Here is a 20,576-nt window from a genome sequence, read left to right as displayed (position 1 = left end):
TCGCACTGCGTTCGGCAAGGGGGGGTTTCCGGGGAATGGCGCGGCGAGTGGCAAACCCTCCACCATTTTGCAGGGAGGCGGGAGAAGCCCCATGCAGCTGCTGGTGACGGGCTGGCTGGGGAAATCGTGTTATTCCGGGGATACCGCCGGCCTGCAGGCGGGGGTGGAGGAGCGGGGGCAAGGTGTCAAGCAACGGGGAGTCAGTGGGGAATGGCGTGGTGAGCGGTGAATCCTCTGCCGCTTTGCAGGGAAGCAGGGGAAGCCCTGCTGGGGAAATGGTGTTATTCTGGGGACGGTCATGGAATTCAAAAAACATTCCCCAAAAGAAGCATGCTATCGTGAAAACGTGTTAAGCGGGCACATGTTAAATGAGGAATTACTGTATTAAGGTGACAACAGAGAAGGTTTCATACAGTGGTTGGATAAAGTCTCACAGCAAATCACACGAAGTGGCAAAGGGGGTATACTTCCATTTGTAGTAAACCCAAATTTTAAGATATTTGGAATTGTAACTGTGTGTTTTGCTTATCTCAGAAGAATTTCCACTTCCACTACTGGTGCGTGGTTTTTTCACTACAGGTTTTCCCACCTCAAATGCTTCCGACATGGTTTCCTGTGTACTACCTTCTTCCAAATTTTCAGTTTTATTCTTTGTTTTCACAAGAAATTGGTCCATTTTAAACCCTTCAGTTGCAATTATAATAAACTAAACTTGTACTAATAGCAATTTTATCACTTACTTCAGATAGCAACAAGCGTGATATTCGACTGTTTACATCCATCCGCTATGAAAACTGGCAGTTTTAAGCTACCAAGTAGTGAGGCATGCCAAAGATGAACAAAGTTTGCCAATAACTTACCACTCATCACCACTCAGTAATATTTCCATATCTCCATCTAATGTAATACAGCCGAGCAATTGAAGGAGTTCACGGATTCGACTGAGGTTTGCCGATTGATAACTAACAAATAGCCAGACGGGCAATGAATTTTTTTGGGTGTAAAGTACAAAAATAATAAAGCGCTGTAAAACTTAAAACAAAAATTCAGTTTTCTCCAAATTTCAGTTGTGTTGACATACCCCCAGATTTCCCTAAGGGTATGCATACCACCGGTTGAGAAACACTGATCTACTACTAAAGGAATCATGGAGCACTGCTGGGTTCCAACCAAGCCTGAAGCAGTTGAGAAGGAACTGAGGGACGGTTAATGGTGTGTGCGCATTGGCATGTTCACTACAGCACAGCCAGCACAATGCATACACACTGGCTCCCACAGGTACTGCTGCTAAAAAGTTTCAATTATAAGCTCAGGGGCACTGAGACACCAACCGTGGTGTGCCCACAGGGACACTCTTTGAAGAAGAAGAATTTTTTTCATTAATTTTAAATCGACTGCCTATAAATTTCATTATACGAGCTTCTTGTGTTATATTAGTGAAGGAATAAATAATATTTTCTTATTAGTAGGGGGCGGTGCCCCCTGCTCGCTCCACTCACCAACCCCCCTCTTTGGGGATAGGCATCCCCAGTTCCCCCCTTCCCCCAGCTGCCGGGGAGGGCCAGGCCAAGGAGTGGCAGCCCTGGCCCTCTCCCACTGGCTGCAAGGCCTCCCTGAAGCCAGGCCAGCCCCAGCTCTCCCTCCCGGCCACCTTCCCACCCCTGCTCTTGCCACTTCAGTGCCTTTCACTCCCACTCATCCTGGCTCTTTCCTACCCCCAGCCTCCAGGGAGGGAGACTGAGGCAAGGTTGGCCCAGCTCTTCCCTTGACCTAGGAGTTGTGTGAGGGAGCTGAGGTGCAGGGAGGAGGCAAGGCTCCACCCCTCCCTCCCCCTCGGATCACCAGAGAGTGGGAGGCCTGCTGGAGCACCGGGGTGGGGGGAAGCAGAGAGGCCACATTGCTCATCTCCCAAGCACCAGGAAGATGGGGAGGGGAGGCCACGTGGCATGCAGCTTCTGTTCCTCCTGAGCACCAGGGAAGGAGGGAGGAGAAAGGCCACGCAGCTCACAGCTTCCACCCTCCCAAGCACCGAGGAGGGGGGAAAAGAGAAGGGCCACATGGCTCCCAGGGCCATACGGCTTGCAGATTTGCCTTACCACTGGAGATCCAGGAAGGGAGCAGAGAAAAGCCACACAGCTCCCAGCTTCAGCCCCTCTCCTTCCCCTGGAGCACCAGGAAGAAAGGGAGAGGAAAGGCCGCATGACTCTCACGGGCCGGATGAGAGGGCCTCGCGGGCCGCATCCGGCCCGCGGGCCGTAGTTTGGAGACCCCTGATCTAGAGTATGCAGGAGAGCATGATGACCTATGGTAGTGCTGAGAAGGAGAGTATGGTGGAGACCGCTTGTGGTAAGAGGTAGGGAGATTCCCACAGTGAGAAGGAACCGAAAATACTGAAGCTGGCAATGATGGTTGTAGAGAGAAGGCAACTGGTTCTGGGTTGGGAGAGAGGGTGATTACTCTCCTAGACTTATGCGTGGCCTTGCATGATGCAGAGGACGAACGCACATGGCTCCTAGATGATCAGTGCTCTGATGACAGAACTGTATGTGTTGAAGGCATTGAGTGCAACGGTGTTCCACTCATATTTGGTGCCACTTGAGTCAATGCCGATCAGTGCAATGCCGCCGTGACAGGCGATGTCGAAGAATTCAGTGCCGAAGGTACTGGTGCTGAGAGTGCCGGTGCCACACCAATCGATGCCAAGTCGGCTGGTGCCCAGTCAATCGGTCGATAGCTGGGTGGTGCTCTTGCGGCTGGTGATCTTGTAGCCAGTGCTGGAGGACTCAGTGCTGGGGGTGACAGTGCTGCAGGACTCTGTGGCGTTGGGCTGTGCGCCAAGACTAAAGAAAGAGATGAACTCAAGGGCAGTGCCTGAGTCTGGGGTCTTGGCACTGGTACTGGTGCCATCGGGCGCTCCCTCAGTGCCGATGTGCTCGGTGCCGACAGTCTTGTTTTCATCAGCGCAGGCGCTGAGTCAGCCCTTGGTAGTACTGCAGATGCCGGTGCGTAGGGACAGGCTCGGCTCTGAGGCACTACGGCTCGTCTTTTGCTTTCGAGCCTGGTTAGTAGAAGATGAGCCAGATGTACCTGGCTTATCACCTATGCTCACTCTCTGAGTCAATGATGGCTTACCCGAGGCTTTAGAGATGACAGATGACAGCCTCAGCAGGTTGCAGCACTTTGTTGAAGAGGAGCATTTTCAGGCGCATTTCGTGATCCCGTCTGGCGCGCACTGTGAGCTTAGAGCTGTGCTGGCATTTCTGAGGAATGTGGCTCTCTCCCAAGCACTTGATACAAGTATCATGGCCTTCCAAGGCTGGCATTGCCTCGCGGCATGAAGAACATTTCTTAAATCCAGGAGACCCGGGCATCGAAAGGCACATGATGCCCCCGCACATGTGCGGTCCAGCTAAACCACAGCTAACGAATCTCCGACCTGTGGCACCGGGATGAGCCCGTCATCTAGGGTACATCTAAACTACATGCCTCTGTCGCCAGAGGCATGTAGATTAGGCTACCAGACATAGGAAAATGAAGCGGCGATTTAAATAATCGCCGCTTCATTTAAATTTACATGGCTGCCGCGCTGTGCCGATCAGCTGTTTGTCGGCACAGCATGGTAGTCTGGACGCGCGGGGGTCGACATCAAAGGCATTTGTCAACCTCCCAGGTATGCCTGCTGGGATGAGGTTTACCTGGGTGGTCGACAAATGCCTTTGATGTCGACCCCCACGCGTCCAGACTACCGTGCTGTGCCGACAAACAGCTGATCGGCACAGCACGGCAGCCATGTAAATTTAAATGAAGCGGCGATTATTTAAATCGCCGCTTCATTTTCCTATGTCTGGTAGTCTAATCTACATGCCTCTGACGACAGAGGCATGTAGTCTAGACATACCCCTACAGTGAAGCACCCACGGGGACACTACCAAAGAAGAATATATTTTTCCATGTGCATTACTTTGCATTTGTCAACACTGAATTCCATGTGCCTTTGTGTTGCCCAATCACTCAGTTTGGTTATTCCTGCTCTTTCACCTATCATTTAAATGGAATACATGGCAATGTTTTCATAGTGATCTAATGATCCTTCAATATATGCACATGGACTGAGGTTGAGATGGACAAAGCAGACAGACTTGTTGAGAGTCTCTAGGTTACATTAAAAGGAGTAAAAAACAAGGGTGATGTCATGGTAGGGGTCTACTACAGACTGCCTACCCAGAAAGAAATGAGGGGTGCACGTTCCCGCTGCCAATTCTTCCTCCTCAACACTGGAAAGAGGAGGGACTGATGTTGCAGGTATATTAGTCAGATTCATTTCTGGTCTTGCTGGGTACTGTTGGGCGGGATGAGAGGTGTGCCTGGAGTGAGTGATGAAGAAGTCTGCCTGACTGACAAACTGCTGCAGCACAAGGAAGCTTAGTGCTGGCAGAGGAGGCACTCTTAGGCTGGAGAGCATTGTCTGTGCTTCCAGAGCAGTAGGCTTGCTGCAGTGTATCAGTGCAGCAGGTGGTGCCATTGTATTGCTTGGTGCCAAGGGGTTATTCCACTCTCTCAAGGCAGAGATAGTGGGCTTGTGAGCCTGCCTTAGAGCTAGGCTGCACCAGGGCTTTTGCTCTTTCAGTTGTCCCGGTGCCAGACAGATCCGGTGCCTCGCAGTCCAATGCTCTTGGTGCCAGTGGTACCAGTGCAAATTCTGTAATTGGAAATTACTTTTTAGGAGGCAATTCTCTGTGAGGGGAAGGAATTAAACTGCTTTTTTGAAGTTTTTGGAGTGAAAGGGTCCGTTGGAGCTGTCTTTGAGGAGGATTCCTCATCCAATGTGGCAGTGGGTGAATGATGGCGAGGAGGGGTCCTGTGCTCAGGGTCAGAAGCAAGACACAGGGATTTCCCCTTTATTCAGCTCTGGTAAGGCCATACCTGGAGTATTGTGTCCACTTCTGGGCCCCCCACTATAGAAAGGATGTGGACGCATTGGAGAAGGTCCAGTGGAGGGCAAACAAAATGCTTAGGGGGCTGGAGCACGTGACCTATGAGGAGAGGCTGAGGGATTTGGGTTTATTTAGTCTGCAGAAGAGAAGAGTGAGGGGGGATTTGAGAGCAGCCTTCAACTTCCTGAAGGGAGGTTCCAGAGAGGATGGAGAGAGGCTGTTCTCAGTAGTGACGAATGGCAGAACAAGGAGCAATGGTCTCAAGTTACAGTGAGGGAGGTCTAGGTTGGAAATTAAGAAAAACTATTTCACTAGGAAGGTGGGGAAGCACTGGAATGGGCTCCCTAGGGAGGGGTGGAATCTCCATCCCTAGAGGTTTTTAAGTCTTGGTTTGACACAGTCCTGGCTCATAGACTCATAGACTCATAGACTTTAAGGTCAGAAGGGACCATTATGATCATCTAGTCTGACCCCCTGCACAGTGCAGGCCACAGAATCTCACCCACCCCTCTTAGAATAATCCTCTCACCTATGTCTCAGATATTGAAGCCTTCCAATACTTTGAAGGCCCCAACATGCAGAGAGTCCTTCAGCTGTGATCTGTGCCCAATGCTACAGAGGAAGGCGAAAAACCTCCAGGGCCTCTGCCAATCTACCCTGGAGGAAAATTCCTTCCTGACCCCAAATATGGCGATCAGCTAAACCCTGAGCATGTGGGCAAGACTCACCAGCCAGACACCCAGAAAGTTCCCTATAGCAACTCCTATCATCCCTCCATTGACCTATTTCCAACTGGAAATGAATGGTCAATTAGTTACCAAGATCATGTTATTTCATCCAACCATCCCCTTATCATAGAATCAGAACTGGAAGAGACCTCAGAAGGTCGTCAAGTCCAGCCCTCCGCTCTAGGCAGGACCAATCCCATCTAAATCAACCCGGCCAGGGCTTTGTCAAGCCGAGACTTAAACACCTCTAGGGATGGAGACTCCACTACTTCCCTAGGTAACCCATTCCAATGCTTCACTACCCTCCTAGTAAAATAGTTTTTCCTAATATCCAATCTGGACCTCTCCCACCACAACTTGAGACCATTGCTCCTTATTCTGCCATCTGTCACTACTGAGAACAGCCTCTCTCCATCCTCTTTGGAACCTCCCTTCAGGAAGTTGAAGGCTGCTATCAAGTCCCCCCTCACTCTTCGCTTCTGCAGACTAAACAGACCCAAGTCCCTCAGCCTCTCCTCGTAGGTCATATGCTCCAGACCCCTAATCATTTTGGTTGCCCTCCGCTGGACCCTCTCCAATGCGTCCGCATCCTTTTTGTAGTGGGGGAACTACACCACAACTGGCTGAGTTGATTTAGTTGGGATTGGTCCTGCTTTGGGCAGGGGGCTGGACTCAATGATCTCCCGAGGTCTCTTCCAGACCTATGAGTCTATGATTCTACTCCACGAGATGAACTCTAGCTGTAGCAAGTTTTTGCCATCAATTTTTTGCAGTGGTAACACTTGTAACGTGTGTCTCTCCTAAACAGTGAACACACTCTACATGGCCGTCTGAAGCTGGCATGGACAGTTTACAAGTTAGACAGCATCTAATGCCTGGAGAGCTAGGCATGGCAGAGAAGCTGTTTGAAAAAAGGGGATGGGAATAATCCCTTGTAAATACATATAGACTGATAGGCAATGTCTGCTTCAGGTGGGGGAGGAAGGATTTTTTTTTTAAGTAAGGAAAATAAGGGGAAAAGCCTGAAGGGAGAAAATAATGAAGAAGATAAAATTAGGAGTAAATAATAGTAGAAAAGTTTCCTGAAGATGCTGCTGCTATGCTGACTGAAGCCAACAGTGGCAGAGCAGGAAATGGGGAATGGCTGGCTGTGAACATGGGACAGCTTCTCAGAGAGGTGTGAGATAGCTGCCATGCAAGCATGGTGAACCGGAGCACTGCTATTACAAATCTCTGGCTAAAAGCACAAGGGTGCACAGGTACCTACAGTGGAACTCCCACAGGGACACTCTTCAAAGAAGAAGTGTGTATGGTTAGCCCACACATGCTGGCTAGCCTCATGATGCAGCAAAAGGAGAGACGGCACATATGCAGGCCCAACAGACATTGCTACTGAAGTTCACTGATAAGCATGGCAGGGATGCAGACACACCTGCAGTGAAGCACCCATAGGGACACTAGTCAAAGTAGAGGAGGGGTTTTGGGAAGGTAGGCAAAGGGCAAATTGAACTAAGTGTTAATATTGTCATTAGCCCATCATTTCTCTGACCAACTTTCTATTATTTTCTGCCGTTTCTAGTTTCAGAGGAAGAATAGAAGTCACTTTAATATAAACAATCCTCTTTTTGTAAATAACAAGGACAATAAAGAGCCTAGCACTTGACCTTTAACTACCAACTTTATAAATTCACACTGGAAACTCATTATAACAGAACAACCCTTTTCATTTGTCATAGCTCCTGCCTGTCTAGTAAAGGTGCTGTTCTGAGCCCTATCCATGTAAACAGAACTGTCACTTCAGGCCATCCTAGACTGAAGCCTCTAGGACTGCTAGCCATGTCACCTGATTTTTAACTGCATTTGTGAGGAGTAGGGTTTCCTCTTCCCAAGGGGAAACTGTGTAGGAAGAGGGGGCCTTTTGTCTAAGGGAAGCAGCTAACACTGTTATAGGCCCTACCAGCAATGAAGCTCTTCTAAATGTAGTCTTCCATCTTTCCAGAGCAGAAAAACACAGCATTAACTGTGCAGATAGATAAACAACCACAAAAAATGGAAATTAAACTACATACCTGAGGTCAAGTAAGCCACAAGTGTGTCCATACCGTTATTCCTAGAATGGAGGGGGAAATCGAGTTTTACAGAACACTTATTTTATATGGTATGGCAGAATACAGTAACTCTAATTACAGATAAAATAACCCATCCTTTTGTCAAAAGCATAAAGACTCAAACCCCATATTGTTCTAGGACCTGGAGTAGCAGTGCTGCAGGCATGTAGTAACAGTCGTGTAGATATGGCGATCTTTAGGAACAGAGTTGGAGCATTGTAGCAGATTTTCTATGTTTCATTTACATAGCCTTGTTTCCTTGCAATATCAAAAGTATGGCACTAACTCCAACGTGGGTACAGAGCAAAATGATATAAACCAGTCCAAACAGACCCAAGATTTACTATCAACAGTATTCCTTTTCCTGGGCTTTGGGCACTCAAAATACAAATTGAAAAATACTTGGTTTCTGGCATGGGAGATCACTGTTCTCAGAGCTCTTGACAGGCACATTTTCCAACTGTCAACTGAAGATGTCTACTTCAGAGAAACAGTCTGATCCACACTCCCCACTGAGGACTGAGTTAGTATCATGCTGGCATTCAGTTCACAGGAGAGAGGGAGTAATACAGGTACTTGGAGAAAAATTATCCAAGATGAAGAGATGACCACACTTGATGCCACTGGGCCCATTAATTGAAGTTCTTATTCATTTATGTAAATTGTTGTTTGGCTTGATTAAGGGAATAATAAGAAAATAAAAACCACATATACCTTTCTAAGGCTATGTCTACACCACAGAGTTCTTCGGAAAAACATCTGTTTTTCCAAAAAAACTTCACTTTCGTCCACACTGCAATTGTGTTCTTTCAAAAAAAACTGAAAGAACAGAGGGGCTTTCGGACATTGGTAAACCTCTTTCTATGAAGAAGAGGGAGTTCTTTTGAAAAAAGAGGAAAGAGGAAAAAGCACAGTTGCCTTGGTGGCCACTCTGTCCATAGTAATCACAACTTAAATGCGAGAAAGCATCCATTCAGTGTGGACACTATTTTTCGAGAAAGCAGATCGCTTTTTCGATGTGCTTGGGCTGTGTGGACATTCTCTTTTGGAAGAAGTTTTTTCTGAAGATCTCTTCTGGAAAAGCTTCTTCCGAAAGAAACCTGCAGATGTAGCCCAAGTGGACAATCATAGTACAGAAATAACAAGTAGTCCTGTGGCACTTTAGAGGCTAACAAAAAACATATATAATATTGTGAGCTTTCATAGGCAAAACCCACTTCATCAGATGAACTGAAAAGTGATAACGGGAACGCAGAATTCATAACAGAAAAAGAAGCAGGGTAGTACCAATCAATTATAGGACCTGTGCTAATGAGGCTAATTAGGTGGGCCGGAAGTGTCCTAAACTTAACTTGTAATCTAAAAAATAGCTGTTAAATGCAGGAAAGGCTGGCTTTATAATGCCACATCTTTGTTCAAGCCCAGTAAAATAGTGTCAAATTCACAGACGAATGTCAATTCCGCATTCTCTCTCTGTGATTGGCTGGTGAAATTCCTTTGTAGAAGAATGGCTACTTTTAAATCAATTAATGAGTACCCAGGCAGGTTAAAATGTTCCCTTACAGGTTTACGTGTATTAACATTTTTGATGTCTGACTTGTGTCCAGTCATCCTTTGTTGCAGAGACTATCTCATTTGGCCAATATACATGGCAGAGAGGCATTGTTGGCACTTAATGGCATATATCACATTAGAGGATGTGCAGCTGTATGAGTCTCTGATGTTGTGGTTTATATGATTAGGTCCTGTGATGATGATGCTTGCAGAGAGGTGTGAACAGTGTTGGCAACAGGGTTTGGTGCAGGGGTAGGGTTCCTGGGTGAGTGTACTGAGGTGTGATGTGTGGCTGCTGGAAAGGATTTGCTTCAGGTTAAGGGGTTGTCTGTAGGGCAAGGACTGGCCTGTCTCCCAAGGCCTGTGAGAGTGAGGAATCTTTTTCCAGGATCGGTTGTAGATCGTCAATGATGCGCTGAAGGGGTTCCAACTGGGGGCTGTGAGTGATGACTAGTACAGAAATGTATTTAGAAAATGGCCTCACCTATTCTCTTTGGGTTCTGCCATGACTTTTGACAACACAAGGCGAATCACACATCTATATGTAAGAAAAAAACAGAAAATAAAACTGAGAAACTATATCACTATTAATATTTTTGTGTCTTTTCAGATCTGAATAGAGAGAACCTTTTCCCAGCTCTTCTCTATGCCGTCAAGTCAATATACAGATTTTTCCCATCTTCATCCTTTATTTTGTCCTCTACTTTGCTAAGTCAATATCTGGCTGGCTTGGGGTAAACAACAGAAGCAATGTGTTTGTCTTATAATTATTATTCTTAAAATAGGGTAGAAAACTTTAACATTGTATTTTTTAAAAAATTCTTTATTAGCTACAAACCCAAGTTCTAAGGCTAGATACCAAATATCAAATCAGTCCTTTCACCTCTGGGGATTATAGACAGGAAGTCAAAACACATTTGTTGCAATTTCATTCTAGTCACCACCAGCCATTTGTCCACATCACAGAAACATTAAATTCAGAGCAGCTAGCATTCACTACTCAAAGGAAGCCTATGACAGTCATGGCTACAAGTGTGGCAGTTCAGGTATGAGGTATATTTTACAGTGCCATGGGATGGTCTGGACTTCAACAGCAGAAAAGCTGCTGGCTAGCACAGTATACATCACCTGCTCAGTTCTTCACCTTAATGAAAACTAAAAAAAAATATTCAGATGTAATAAAATAAAACAAAGAAAAGCAGCACAAATTCATTTCCTTTATGGGTATCTCTAATACTTACTTTAAAGCTGTAAACACTTGTTGGCAATCTTGTGAGTGCTGATATAAATACTCCAAAGCTTTAATAGCTACAACCTGCTGTTCATTCTGAAAACAAGTAACACACACATTTTCTAAAAGCTGTGCTAATCTTCAAATAATTCCATCCTACCCACAACTGGAAAATGTTTGCTGGATTTCATAGGCCTTTTCATGGGGGTAAGGCAAGAGGATTCTGCATAACAAACATGCCCAGATGCAAGGCAAAAAGTCTTAACAATGTGATTCCTTGTACAATCAGTCCATAGACAGAAAAAGACCACTACATCTTGGGGAAACCATTAGAACCTGGGATACTATTAGTAAAACCCAAGAGGACAGATAAAAGGACTGTGCTATACATGCCAATATAATCATTAATTCAGTATACGCACAATTCAGTTACTGCTCACATACATGCAAGGAAGACAAGGTATTTTTCATAGTAATTTGAGATTTCCCAACTCCAGAATCTGAGCTTCTTACACACATATAAGCAGCTTCCCCTTCCGAGTTCAGCAATCAAGACAGAAGACAACAGAAACTCTGTACCTTATGACAGGAGACCTTAGGAAAGCATCTGATGCAATGTCCATGTACTAACATATGTACAGGCAGTCCCCGAGTTACGCGGATCCGACTTATGTCGGATCCGCACTTACGAACGGGGCTTTCTCGCCCCGGAGCTCGCAGGCAGCGGGACCGCCCAGAGCACAGCGGTCCCGCCACCTCGACCTCCAGGGCGAGAAAAGCTGCTCCGGGTGCCCCTGGTCTGCTGGGGACCGTCTCCAGCAGACCAGGGACACCTGGAGCAAAGCTGGGGAGGTGGAGGGGTCTCGCGCCTCTGAGGCTTTGCTCTGGCAAAGCCTCAGAGGCACGGCACCGCACCGCTGCTGCGGCTTTGCTCCTGGTGCCCCTGGTCTGCTGGGGACCATCTCTGCTGCGGCTTTGCTCCCGGTGTCCCTGGTCTGCTGGAGACGGTCCCCAGCAGACCAGGGGCACCGGGAGCAAAGCCGCAGCAGTGGCGGGGAGCTGCGCCTCTGAGGCTTTGCCAGAGCAAAGCCTCAGAGGCACGGCACCCCGCTGCCGCTTTGCTCCCCATGTCCCTGGTCTGCTGGGGGGGGGCACAGCTAGTGCGCCCCCCCCAGCAGACCAGGCTTTTGTTGTGGACCCTGGGGCAGAACAGCTGGGGCGCTGCCGGTTGGTCCCGCAGCGCCGCTCTGGGCACTACTGGACCAACCTGGCAGCACCCCAGCTGCTCTGTCCCAGGCGTCCTGATTCAGCCGCTGCTGGTCAGTTTCAGCAGCGGCTGAATCAGGATGCTTGGGGCAGAGCAGCTGGGGTGCTGCTGGGTTGGTCCAGTAGCGCCGAGGAGTGGCGCTACTGGAGCAACCCAGCAGCACCCCAGCTGCTCTGCCCCAGGCGTCCCCAAGTCAGCCGCTCCTGAAACTGACCAGCGCTGACTACAGGAAGCCCGAGGCAGAGTTACTCTGCCCCGGGTTTCCTGGAATCAGCCGCTGATCAGTTTCAGCAGCAGCTGACTTGGGGACACTTGGGGTTCTTAAGTTGAATCTGTATGTAAGTCAGAACTGGCGGTCAGTTTCAGCAGCGGCTGAATCTGGACGCCAGTTCCGACTTACATACAGATTCAACTTAAGAACAAACCTACAGTCCCTATCTTGTACGTAACCCGGGGACTGCCTGTACCTGAGGAATTTTCCTTAAGAATTCTTTTAAAACTTTATTTCTTTGTATTGGAATAAGCCTCTGTTTCACCTTATTCAACACACTTGAGTTTACATAGCAAGGTCTTCTCTAGTGTAGCACATAGCAAAGAAAGTCTACAAATTAGGACAGGCTACAGCTGCTACACTTACTTGAAGATTAAACAGAAGCCCAAGAAAATATTATCAGCTCTACCTACCTCTAAAGCAATCTGGGCAGCTAAACTCAGAAGATTGGTGGCTGCACTTCCATCTGCTAACAACTTATCTTCAAGTTGAGTATGATTTGCTGCTAACTTCCCAATTGCAACAACTGCCTCCACCGCTGAAATTAACGAAGAAAGGGAAGTTACTTACCCTGTGCAATAATGACAGCTCTTTGAAATGTGTCCTCCCATGGGTGCTCCACTGTTGCTCTCGGGCTTGTCCCAGCGCCATAGATTGGAGATTTTTCAAGCAGCATCTGGTCAGGCCACGCATGCTCGCACGTGGTGCATGCAGTTTGCGCCTTTGAAGTTCACGTGTGCAGCCCAAGTCTCCTCGGTTTTCATCGTAACTACCAGCTTGTGTACAACAGATCCGAAGAAGAGGGGAAGGAAGGGTGGGTTGTGGAGCACCCATGGGGGCAAACAAACTCAAAGAACTGTTGTTACTGTACAAGGTGAGTAACCCCTTTCTTCTTCGAGTGATGTCCCCGTGGGTGCTCCACTGTTGGTGATTCTGTAGCAATATCCACAGTGTGGTAGGTGGGCTTTAAATTATGAGTTATGCAGATCTGAGGGCCACCTGGGCTACAGTGGAACTCCTCTCTGTTCGAGGGTTGATTGCATAGTGTTTTATAAAGGTGTGGTTGGACGCCTATATAGCTTCTGCACAGATATCTATAAGGGAGACCCCTTTCAGGAAGGCAGTTGACGTATCTATGGCCTGTGTCGAATGAGCTCTCAGCATTGTAGGAAGAGGGCTGTTTTGCATGGAATAACATTGAGTAACACAGGATGTAATTATTTTGGAAATACGTTGCGCGGATAATGCCATCCTCTGCAATCATTCCATAAGGGATAGGAATAATGATTGCAATTTGTGGAAGGGTCGTGTACAGTCAATATAGAATGCTAACATCCTATGGGCATCTAGCCCATAATACTGCATCCTCATGAAAAGCATGAGGCTTCAGGTGAAATGTGGGAAGAACTATAGGCTTGTTGATGCGAAATTCTGAGCACACTTTCAGTAGAAAGGAAGGATGAGGTTGGAGGACCACTCTGTCTTTGTAAAATACTGTGTAAGTGGTGCCACCACGAGAACAGCATTTTTGCTCATTGATCTTACCGATGTGATTGCTATTAGAAAGACCATCTTTGCTGTTAGTACAGGGAGCGAACATGTGGCTAGAGGCTCAAATGGAGGTCCCATCAGTGTGTTCAGCACAAGGTCTAGATCCCATGAGGGGGTTAGCAGCCTGCATGGTGGATTAAGATTATGCAGCTCTCTAAGGAATCTCTTCGAGACTGGGTGCACAAATATCGAAAATCTGTCAATCGGCAGATAGAAAGCCATCAGCACCGCAAGATGCACTCTGAGGGAGAATGGTGATAGTCCTTGGTCCTTGATCTGCAAAATGTAATCCAGCATAATATGTAGTGGAGCGGCAATCAGCAGAGTATCATTATCGGTGCACCATGCTACAAAGCAGTTCCACTTCTGGAGGTAAGTCTTATGTGTAGTCTGTCTTCTACTGTTTATTAAAACTCTTTTCACCTGTTGAGAAGAGCTCTTTTCCATCTCTGGGTATGTCTACACTACAGCACTAATTTGAACTAACTTAATTCGAATTAGTTAATTCGAACTAAGCTAATTCGAACTAGTGCATCTAGACCTAAAAACTAGTTCGAATTAGCATTTTGCTAATTCAAACTAGCATGTCCACATTGAGTGGACCCTGAACCAAAGTTAAGGCTGGCCGGAAGCAGTGCCGGCAGGGTATCAGGTTAGGACTTAGAGCGTGGAGCTGCTGTCTCAGCCTAGCCAAGGGCTGTGCTTAAAGGGACCCGACCCTCACCCCGGACAGACAGTTCTCAGGGTTCCCCGCTTGCTTGTCTACCACGACGAGGGACAGCAAAGCAGTCCTGTCTTGGAGTGCCCTGAGTGCCTACACTCGGCACATCACAGCACTCGGCCATCAGCCCAGCTGCACTTGCCGCAGGCTGCCATCCGGGAGGTCAATCGGGGGGCTGCAGGAGAGCTTCCACCCTGAGGAGCCCGCAGAGCTACCCCAGTCCTCCCCATCGGGGGCTCATACCCCATTCCTCCCTCACTTCCTTCCACTTACCCCTTCCTAGCCCCCCTTCCTGATGTACAAAATAAAGGACACGTGTGTTCAAAAATAGAAACTCTTTATTTAACAAAACTGGGGGGGGGGATTAACCTCTGGGCAGACTGGGAAAAGGAGGTGGGAGAGGGGAAGAGAGAGGGTGGGAGAGGGGAGGGGGAAACCTGGGAGGAGGGAGGTGGAAGGGGGAAGCAAGGGGAAGAAGGAGGAGGGGAAGTATCAAACTATGGTACGCCATACCTTCAGTACTGTGTACAGATGTGATCTCCTCACCCCAGAAAAGATATTTTGGCCTTGGAAAGGGTTCCGAAAAGGGCAACTAAACTGATCAGGGGTTTGGAACAGGTCCCATATGAAGAGAGGCTAAAGAGACTGGGACTTTTCAGCTTAGAAAAGAGGAGACTAAGGGGGGATATGATAGAGGTCTATAAAAGCATGACTGGTGCGGAGAGGATGCATAAAGAAAAGTTCTTCATTAGTTCCCATAATATAAGGACTAGAGGACACCAAAGGAAAGGAATGGGTAGCAGGCTTCAAACTAATAACAGAAAGTTCTTCTTTACAAAGCAAATAGTCAACCTGTGAAACTCCTTGCCGCAGTAGGCTGTGAAGGCTAGAACTAGAACAGAGTTTAAAGAGAAGTTAGATAAAGTCATGGAGGATGGGTCCATGGAGTGCTATTAGCCAGGGGGTAGGAACGGTGTCCCTGGTCTCTGTTTGTGGAAGGTTGGAGATGGATGGCATGAGACAAATAGCTTGGTCTTTGTCTTCGGTCCATCCCCTCCGGGGTAGCTGGAGTTGGCCCCTGTCAGCAGACAGGCTACTGGGCTAGATGGACCTTTGGTCTGATCCAGTACGGCCGTTCTTATGTTCTAAGGTCAGGGTCGGGGGGGCTCACTGGACCACCTTGATTTTCATGCAAACCTGCTCCTGGGTTTTCATGTGGCCTTTGGTGGTCAGGCTGGAAGCTATCCTGCTCTAGACGGCCGCTTTCCTGTGCCTAGTGCGGAGGTCGTGGACGTTGGAGGCCTCCCCCTAAACCTGGATGTCCACGATCTCCGCACTAGACCAGACGGGCGCCCACCTCTTGCGGCCTCGGGCAGGCTCCTGGGAGCCGCCAGCCTGGTCCCGGAAAGAGGCAGAGGGCTGGGTGGCAGTGGGCGGCTGGCTCGTGCCGTGCCAGGTGCAGGGTCTGCTGGCTGAGTGCTGGCAAGCTTGCACCTGGCACGGGCACCATAGCCAGACCGTGCCCCTTTAAGGGCTCCGGGGCTGGGAGGGGGGCAGATGAATTTCCCTGGTTGTGCCCAGAGTGGCCACCAGGGCAAGCTGGGAAGGGCTAGCCTCTCACTAGTTCAAATTAAGTGGCTACACAGCCCTTAATTCGAACTAGGCGTTAGTCCTCGTAGAATGAGGTTTACCTAGTTCAAATTAAGTGCTCCGCTAGTTCGAATTAAGTTCGAACTAGCAGTTTACCTGTGTAGCGCCTATGAAAGTTAATTCGAACTAACGGCTGTTAGTTCGAATTAAATTTGTAGTGTAGACATACCCTCTGAGAGCTAGATAAAAACCATGTGGTCAGGTGTAATGTTTCTGGTTGGGGATGAAGAAGCTTGCCTGAATTCTGAAATAAGAGATCTCATCAATTCAGAAGGGGGTAAGGAGGTCGACAAGACATTTGATAAAGATAGGGAAACCAAATCTGTCTGGCCCAGGCAGAGACTATAAGAATGACCCAAGTACCCTCCTGCTCGATCTTCCTGAGTACTCTGGGTATGAGAGGAATAGGATGGAACGCTTAGGAGAGGCAAGCCTACCATGATATGTGGAAGATGTCCCCAAGGGATCCCGGGCCCAAGCAATATTTGGGTTCCTTGGAATTCTGGTATGTCGCAAAAAAAACTACAGTTAGGTATCCCCACAGGTGAAACAGCAAATGCAGGATATCTATGTGAAGTTCCCATTCATGGTCTGTAATGAAGTGACAACAATCCGCAGTTGCATTTTGATCCCTGGGAGGTACGATGCAATGAGGGTGATGTTGTTGCAAATGCACCAATTCCACAGGCAAACTGCCTCCGCACAAAGCGATGGGAAGCAAGCACCTCCTTGTCGGTTGATGTAAAACATGGTGGTGGTATTGTCCGTTAGAATGCGCATACTGCAGCTGCGGATGTCTTGGACGAAGCACTTGCAAGCACTGCCCACAGGGCGCAGCTCCAAGAGATTGATATGCCAGAGGGATTGGTGAGCTGACCCTCTGCCCTGAGCAAAGCACCCCTGCATGTGTGCACCCCACCTGAGGAGGGAAGAGTCTGTAGTGATGTACACAGAAAGCTATGGCTAGTGAAAACGAACCCCCAGCAGGAGGTTTCCTGGACTGGTCCACCACTTTAGGGACTTGTGAAAATTGGCAGGAACAGATACCTGCTTGTGCAGCTGGTGTTTGGCTGGGATATAGACTAAAGAGAGCCAATGCTGAAGGCAGCAAAAGTGCAGGCGTGCATACTGGACCACTAAAGTCGTGGCAGCCATTAGAGATATGAAGGACTAGTCGACTATCTGATAAGCAAATGCTTACAAGATAGTTGACAGGATAGTCGACTAGTCGCTTCCCTCCTCCCTTGGTGCTTCTATTAGATAGAAGCAGCAAGGGGGGGGAGAAGAAGAGAGGGTACTTCAAAGTGGCAGCGCTGCTTGAAGCCTGAGGCTTTTCAAAGCAGCAGCACCACGTGGAACCTAGAATCAGCCGGGCACTCCCCAGATGTCCCCAGGCTCCGTGTGGTGCTGCTGCTTTGAAAAGCCGTGGGGAGCCCGGTGTCAGGTTCCTCGTGGCATTTAAAAGTGGCAGTGCTGCGTGGAGCCCGGGATCAGCGAGGGAAAACCCAGGTGATGCTGGGCTCCGTGCAGCGCTGCCACTTCAAAACACTGCCACAGCATTTAAAAGCAGCAGCACCACATGAAGTCCAGGGTCAGTGGGACAGTCACCAGCTGACTCCAGTCTCCAAGCGGCACTTTCACCTTTGAAGTGTAGCCCTAGGACTGTTGCTATATTTCAAAGGCAGAGGTGCCCTCTCGACTAATTGAACAGTTAATGCAATATGCATTAGGGATGTAATGGTGTAGTTGATTAACCAATTACTCGACAAGCAAAAGCTTATAGGTGAATGCTATAGACTACACGCATTTCCCCTGCCCCCCGGCCAGTAAATTTTCTAGCAGACTGGCCCGGATCAGTACGGGGTCCGGGATCTACCCCTGCTGCAGCTCTGCATCTAAAGTGTATTAGGAGCCAGGCAGGTAGGCAGCTGGGTCTGGGAGCTCAATCCACCCCCCCAGACAGGGGCTACTGCCACCCCATGCTGCTTTCTCTGTAACAAAGGCAGCAGTGCAGGGAAACAGGAAGCCAGTCTGTGAGGGGAGCTGTTTTTTAAACCGGCTCCCCTTGCGGATCAGCTTCCACCTGGCACCCTACGCTGCTGCCTCTGAATCAGAGGCAGTAGCGCAGAGGGCAGGGGGCTCCTTCGGAGTGAGGCCAGAACACACAGGCTGCCAGCCCCGCCCCCACCTCCAGGTCTATAGAATAGTCGGCTAATAGTTAAGAATTCATGAGGTTAATTGACTATTCAATTAATTGACATTTAACATCCCTAATACGCATTGACTATTTGATTAGTCAGTTACCCGATACTTAACATCTTTAGTGGACACGTGGCCCTTAAGTCGAAGACAGGATAATACCGTGACAGTAGGGCTGGATGTTATGATTCATATAAGGCTTGTTAAGGCTTCGAAGTGATGCTTGGGAAGGTATGCTCTCACCGTGCTGGAATCCAGATGAGCTCCTATGAACTCTAGCGATTATGTGACACATTGAGTGGATATCTATTAGTTTATGATGAGGCTGAGGGATTTGAACTGCCTCTTGGTAAACTGGATCCCCTGCAGAGTCACTTGTTGGGACGGGCCCTGTATGAGACAGTTGTCGAGATAAGGAAAAATCATCTACCGTCATGTTGCAGATGCACTACTACCACAGCTAGGGTTTTTGAAAGTACCCTGGGGGCAGAAGAAAGTCCAAAGGCCAGGACTTGATACTGAAAATGGTCAAACCAATCGTAAAGTGGATAAAGCATCTGTGAGCTGTGTGTATAGTTCTATGAAAGTAGGCGTCTTGCAGGTCAAGGGCTGCAAACTAGTCTCCCTCCTCTAGTGCCAGAATGATGGATACGAGTGGGATCATCTTGAATCATTGTTTGCGGAGGTATTTGTTTAGGCAGAGTAGGTCTAGGACAGGTCTCCAAACCCCAGATCATTTTTCCGTAAGGAAATAGTTTGAGTAAAAACCCCTGCCCCGATATTGCTTGGGCACCTTCTCTATGGTGCCTGTGTAAGAGGTGATCCACCTCTTGCCGTAGAAATAATTTCTGAGAGGGGTCCTAGAAGAAGATGGGTGGTGGTGTTCGGGGACTCCCTCCTAAGAGGGATGGAGTCATCCATCTGCCATCCAGACCAGGAATCTCGAGAAGTGTGCTGCTTACCAGGAACTAGAATTCAGGATGTGACTGAGAGTCTTCCAAAACTGATCAAACCTTCGGATTGCCACCCCTTCCCGCTTCTCCATGTGGGAACTAACAATACGGCCAAGAATGACCTTGAGCAGACCACTGCAAATTATGTACTGCTGGGAAAAAGGATCAAGGAATTTGAAGCGCAAGTGGTGTTCTCGTCCATCCTCCCTGTTGAAGGAAAAGGTCCAGGTAGAGATCGTCAAATCGTAGAAGCAAATGCATGGTTGCACAGGTGGTGTCGGAGAGAGGGCTTTGGTTTTTTCAACCATGGGACTCTGTTCCGGGAACAAGGATTGCTAGGAAGAGATGGGATCCACCTAACCAAGAGAGGAAAGAGCATCTTCAGAGGCAAGCTTGCAAACTTAGTGAAGAGGACTTTAAACTAGGTTCGTTGGGGGATGGAGACCTAAGCCCTGAGGTAAGGGGGGGGAAGTGGGATACTAGGAAGAAAAAACAAGGAGAAAGGAGCAACAAAGGAGGATCCTTGATTCAAATGGAGAAGGTAGGGCCATCAACTGCTTATCTACGGTGTTTGTACACAAATGCAAGAAGCCTGGGAAACAAACAGGAAGAATTACAGATCACAGGCCCCGGCCCAGTCAAAGAACTATGATTTGATTGGAATAACAGAAACTTGGTGGGATGACTCACATGACGTAAGCACTGTCATGGAAGGGTATAAACTGTTCAGGAAGAACAGGCAGTGGAGAAAAGGAGGAGGAGTTGCACTGTATGTAAGAGAGCAGTATGACTGCACAGAGCTCCAGTATATAGAGGGAGAAAAGCCTGTTGAGAGTCTATATGTTAAGTTTAGAGGCCGAAGTAACAGGGGTGATGTTGTGGATGGTGTCTGCTATAGACCACCAGATCAGGTGGATGAGGCTTTCTTCAGACAACTAAGAGAAGCTTCAAGATCGCAGGCTCTGGTTCTCATGGGGGACTTCATTCACCCTGACATCTGTTGGGAGACCAATACAGCAGTACACAGACAATCCAGGAAGTTTTTGGAGAATGGAGCAAGTAATTAAGGAAATCATCTGCAAACACTTGGAAGATAGTAAGGTGATAGGTAAGAGCCAGCATAGATTTGTAAAGAACAAATTATGTCAAACCAATCTGATAATTTTCTTTGATAGGATAACAAGTCTTGTGGATAAGGGGGAAGTGGTAGATGTGGTATACCTAGACTTTAGTAAGGAATTTGATATAGTCTTGCATGATATTCTTATCAATAAATTAGGCAAATACAACTTAGATGGGGCTACTATAAAGTGGGTGCATAACTGGCTGGATAACCGTTCTCAGAGAGTAGTTATTAACAGTTCACAATCCTGCTAGAAAGGTATAACAAGTGCGGTTCCGCAGGGGCC

General features: G+C 48.0%; 1 protein-coding gene across 3 annotated transcripts in view; it reads right to left on the bottom strand.

The window, feature by feature from the left end:
* Positions 1-20,576, bottom strand: part of TEX11 (testis expressed 11) — a 213,286-nt gene that overhangs the window by 47,524 nt on the left and 145,186 nt on the right. For all 3 annotated transcript variants that reach the window (XM_075917648.2, XM_075917646.2, XM_075917649.2), the window contains 4 exons: positions 12,507-12,631; positions 10,566-10,651; positions 9,809-9,862; positions 7,732-7,772 (listed from right to left, as the gene is read on the bottom strand). In XM_075917648.2, the coding sequence (XP_075773763.1) occupies positions 7,732-7,772; positions 9,809-9,862; positions 10,566-10,651; positions 12,507-12,631 (306 nt within the window). The remainder of the gene's footprint in view (positions 1-7,731; positions 7,773-9,808; positions 9,863-10,565; positions 10,652-12,506; positions 12,632-20,576) is intronic.

The sequence above is a fragment of the Pelodiscus sinensis genome, chromosome 13 (genome assembly GCF_052426305.1).
Source record: "Pelodiscus sinensis isolate ZL-2025 chromosome 13, ASM5242630v1, whole genome shotgun sequence".
Taxonomy (NCBI): Eukaryota; Metazoa; Chordata; order Testudines; family Trionychidae; genus Pelodiscus; species Pelodiscus sinensis.
This window is presented reverse-complemented; position numbering and strand designations above follow the sequence as displayed.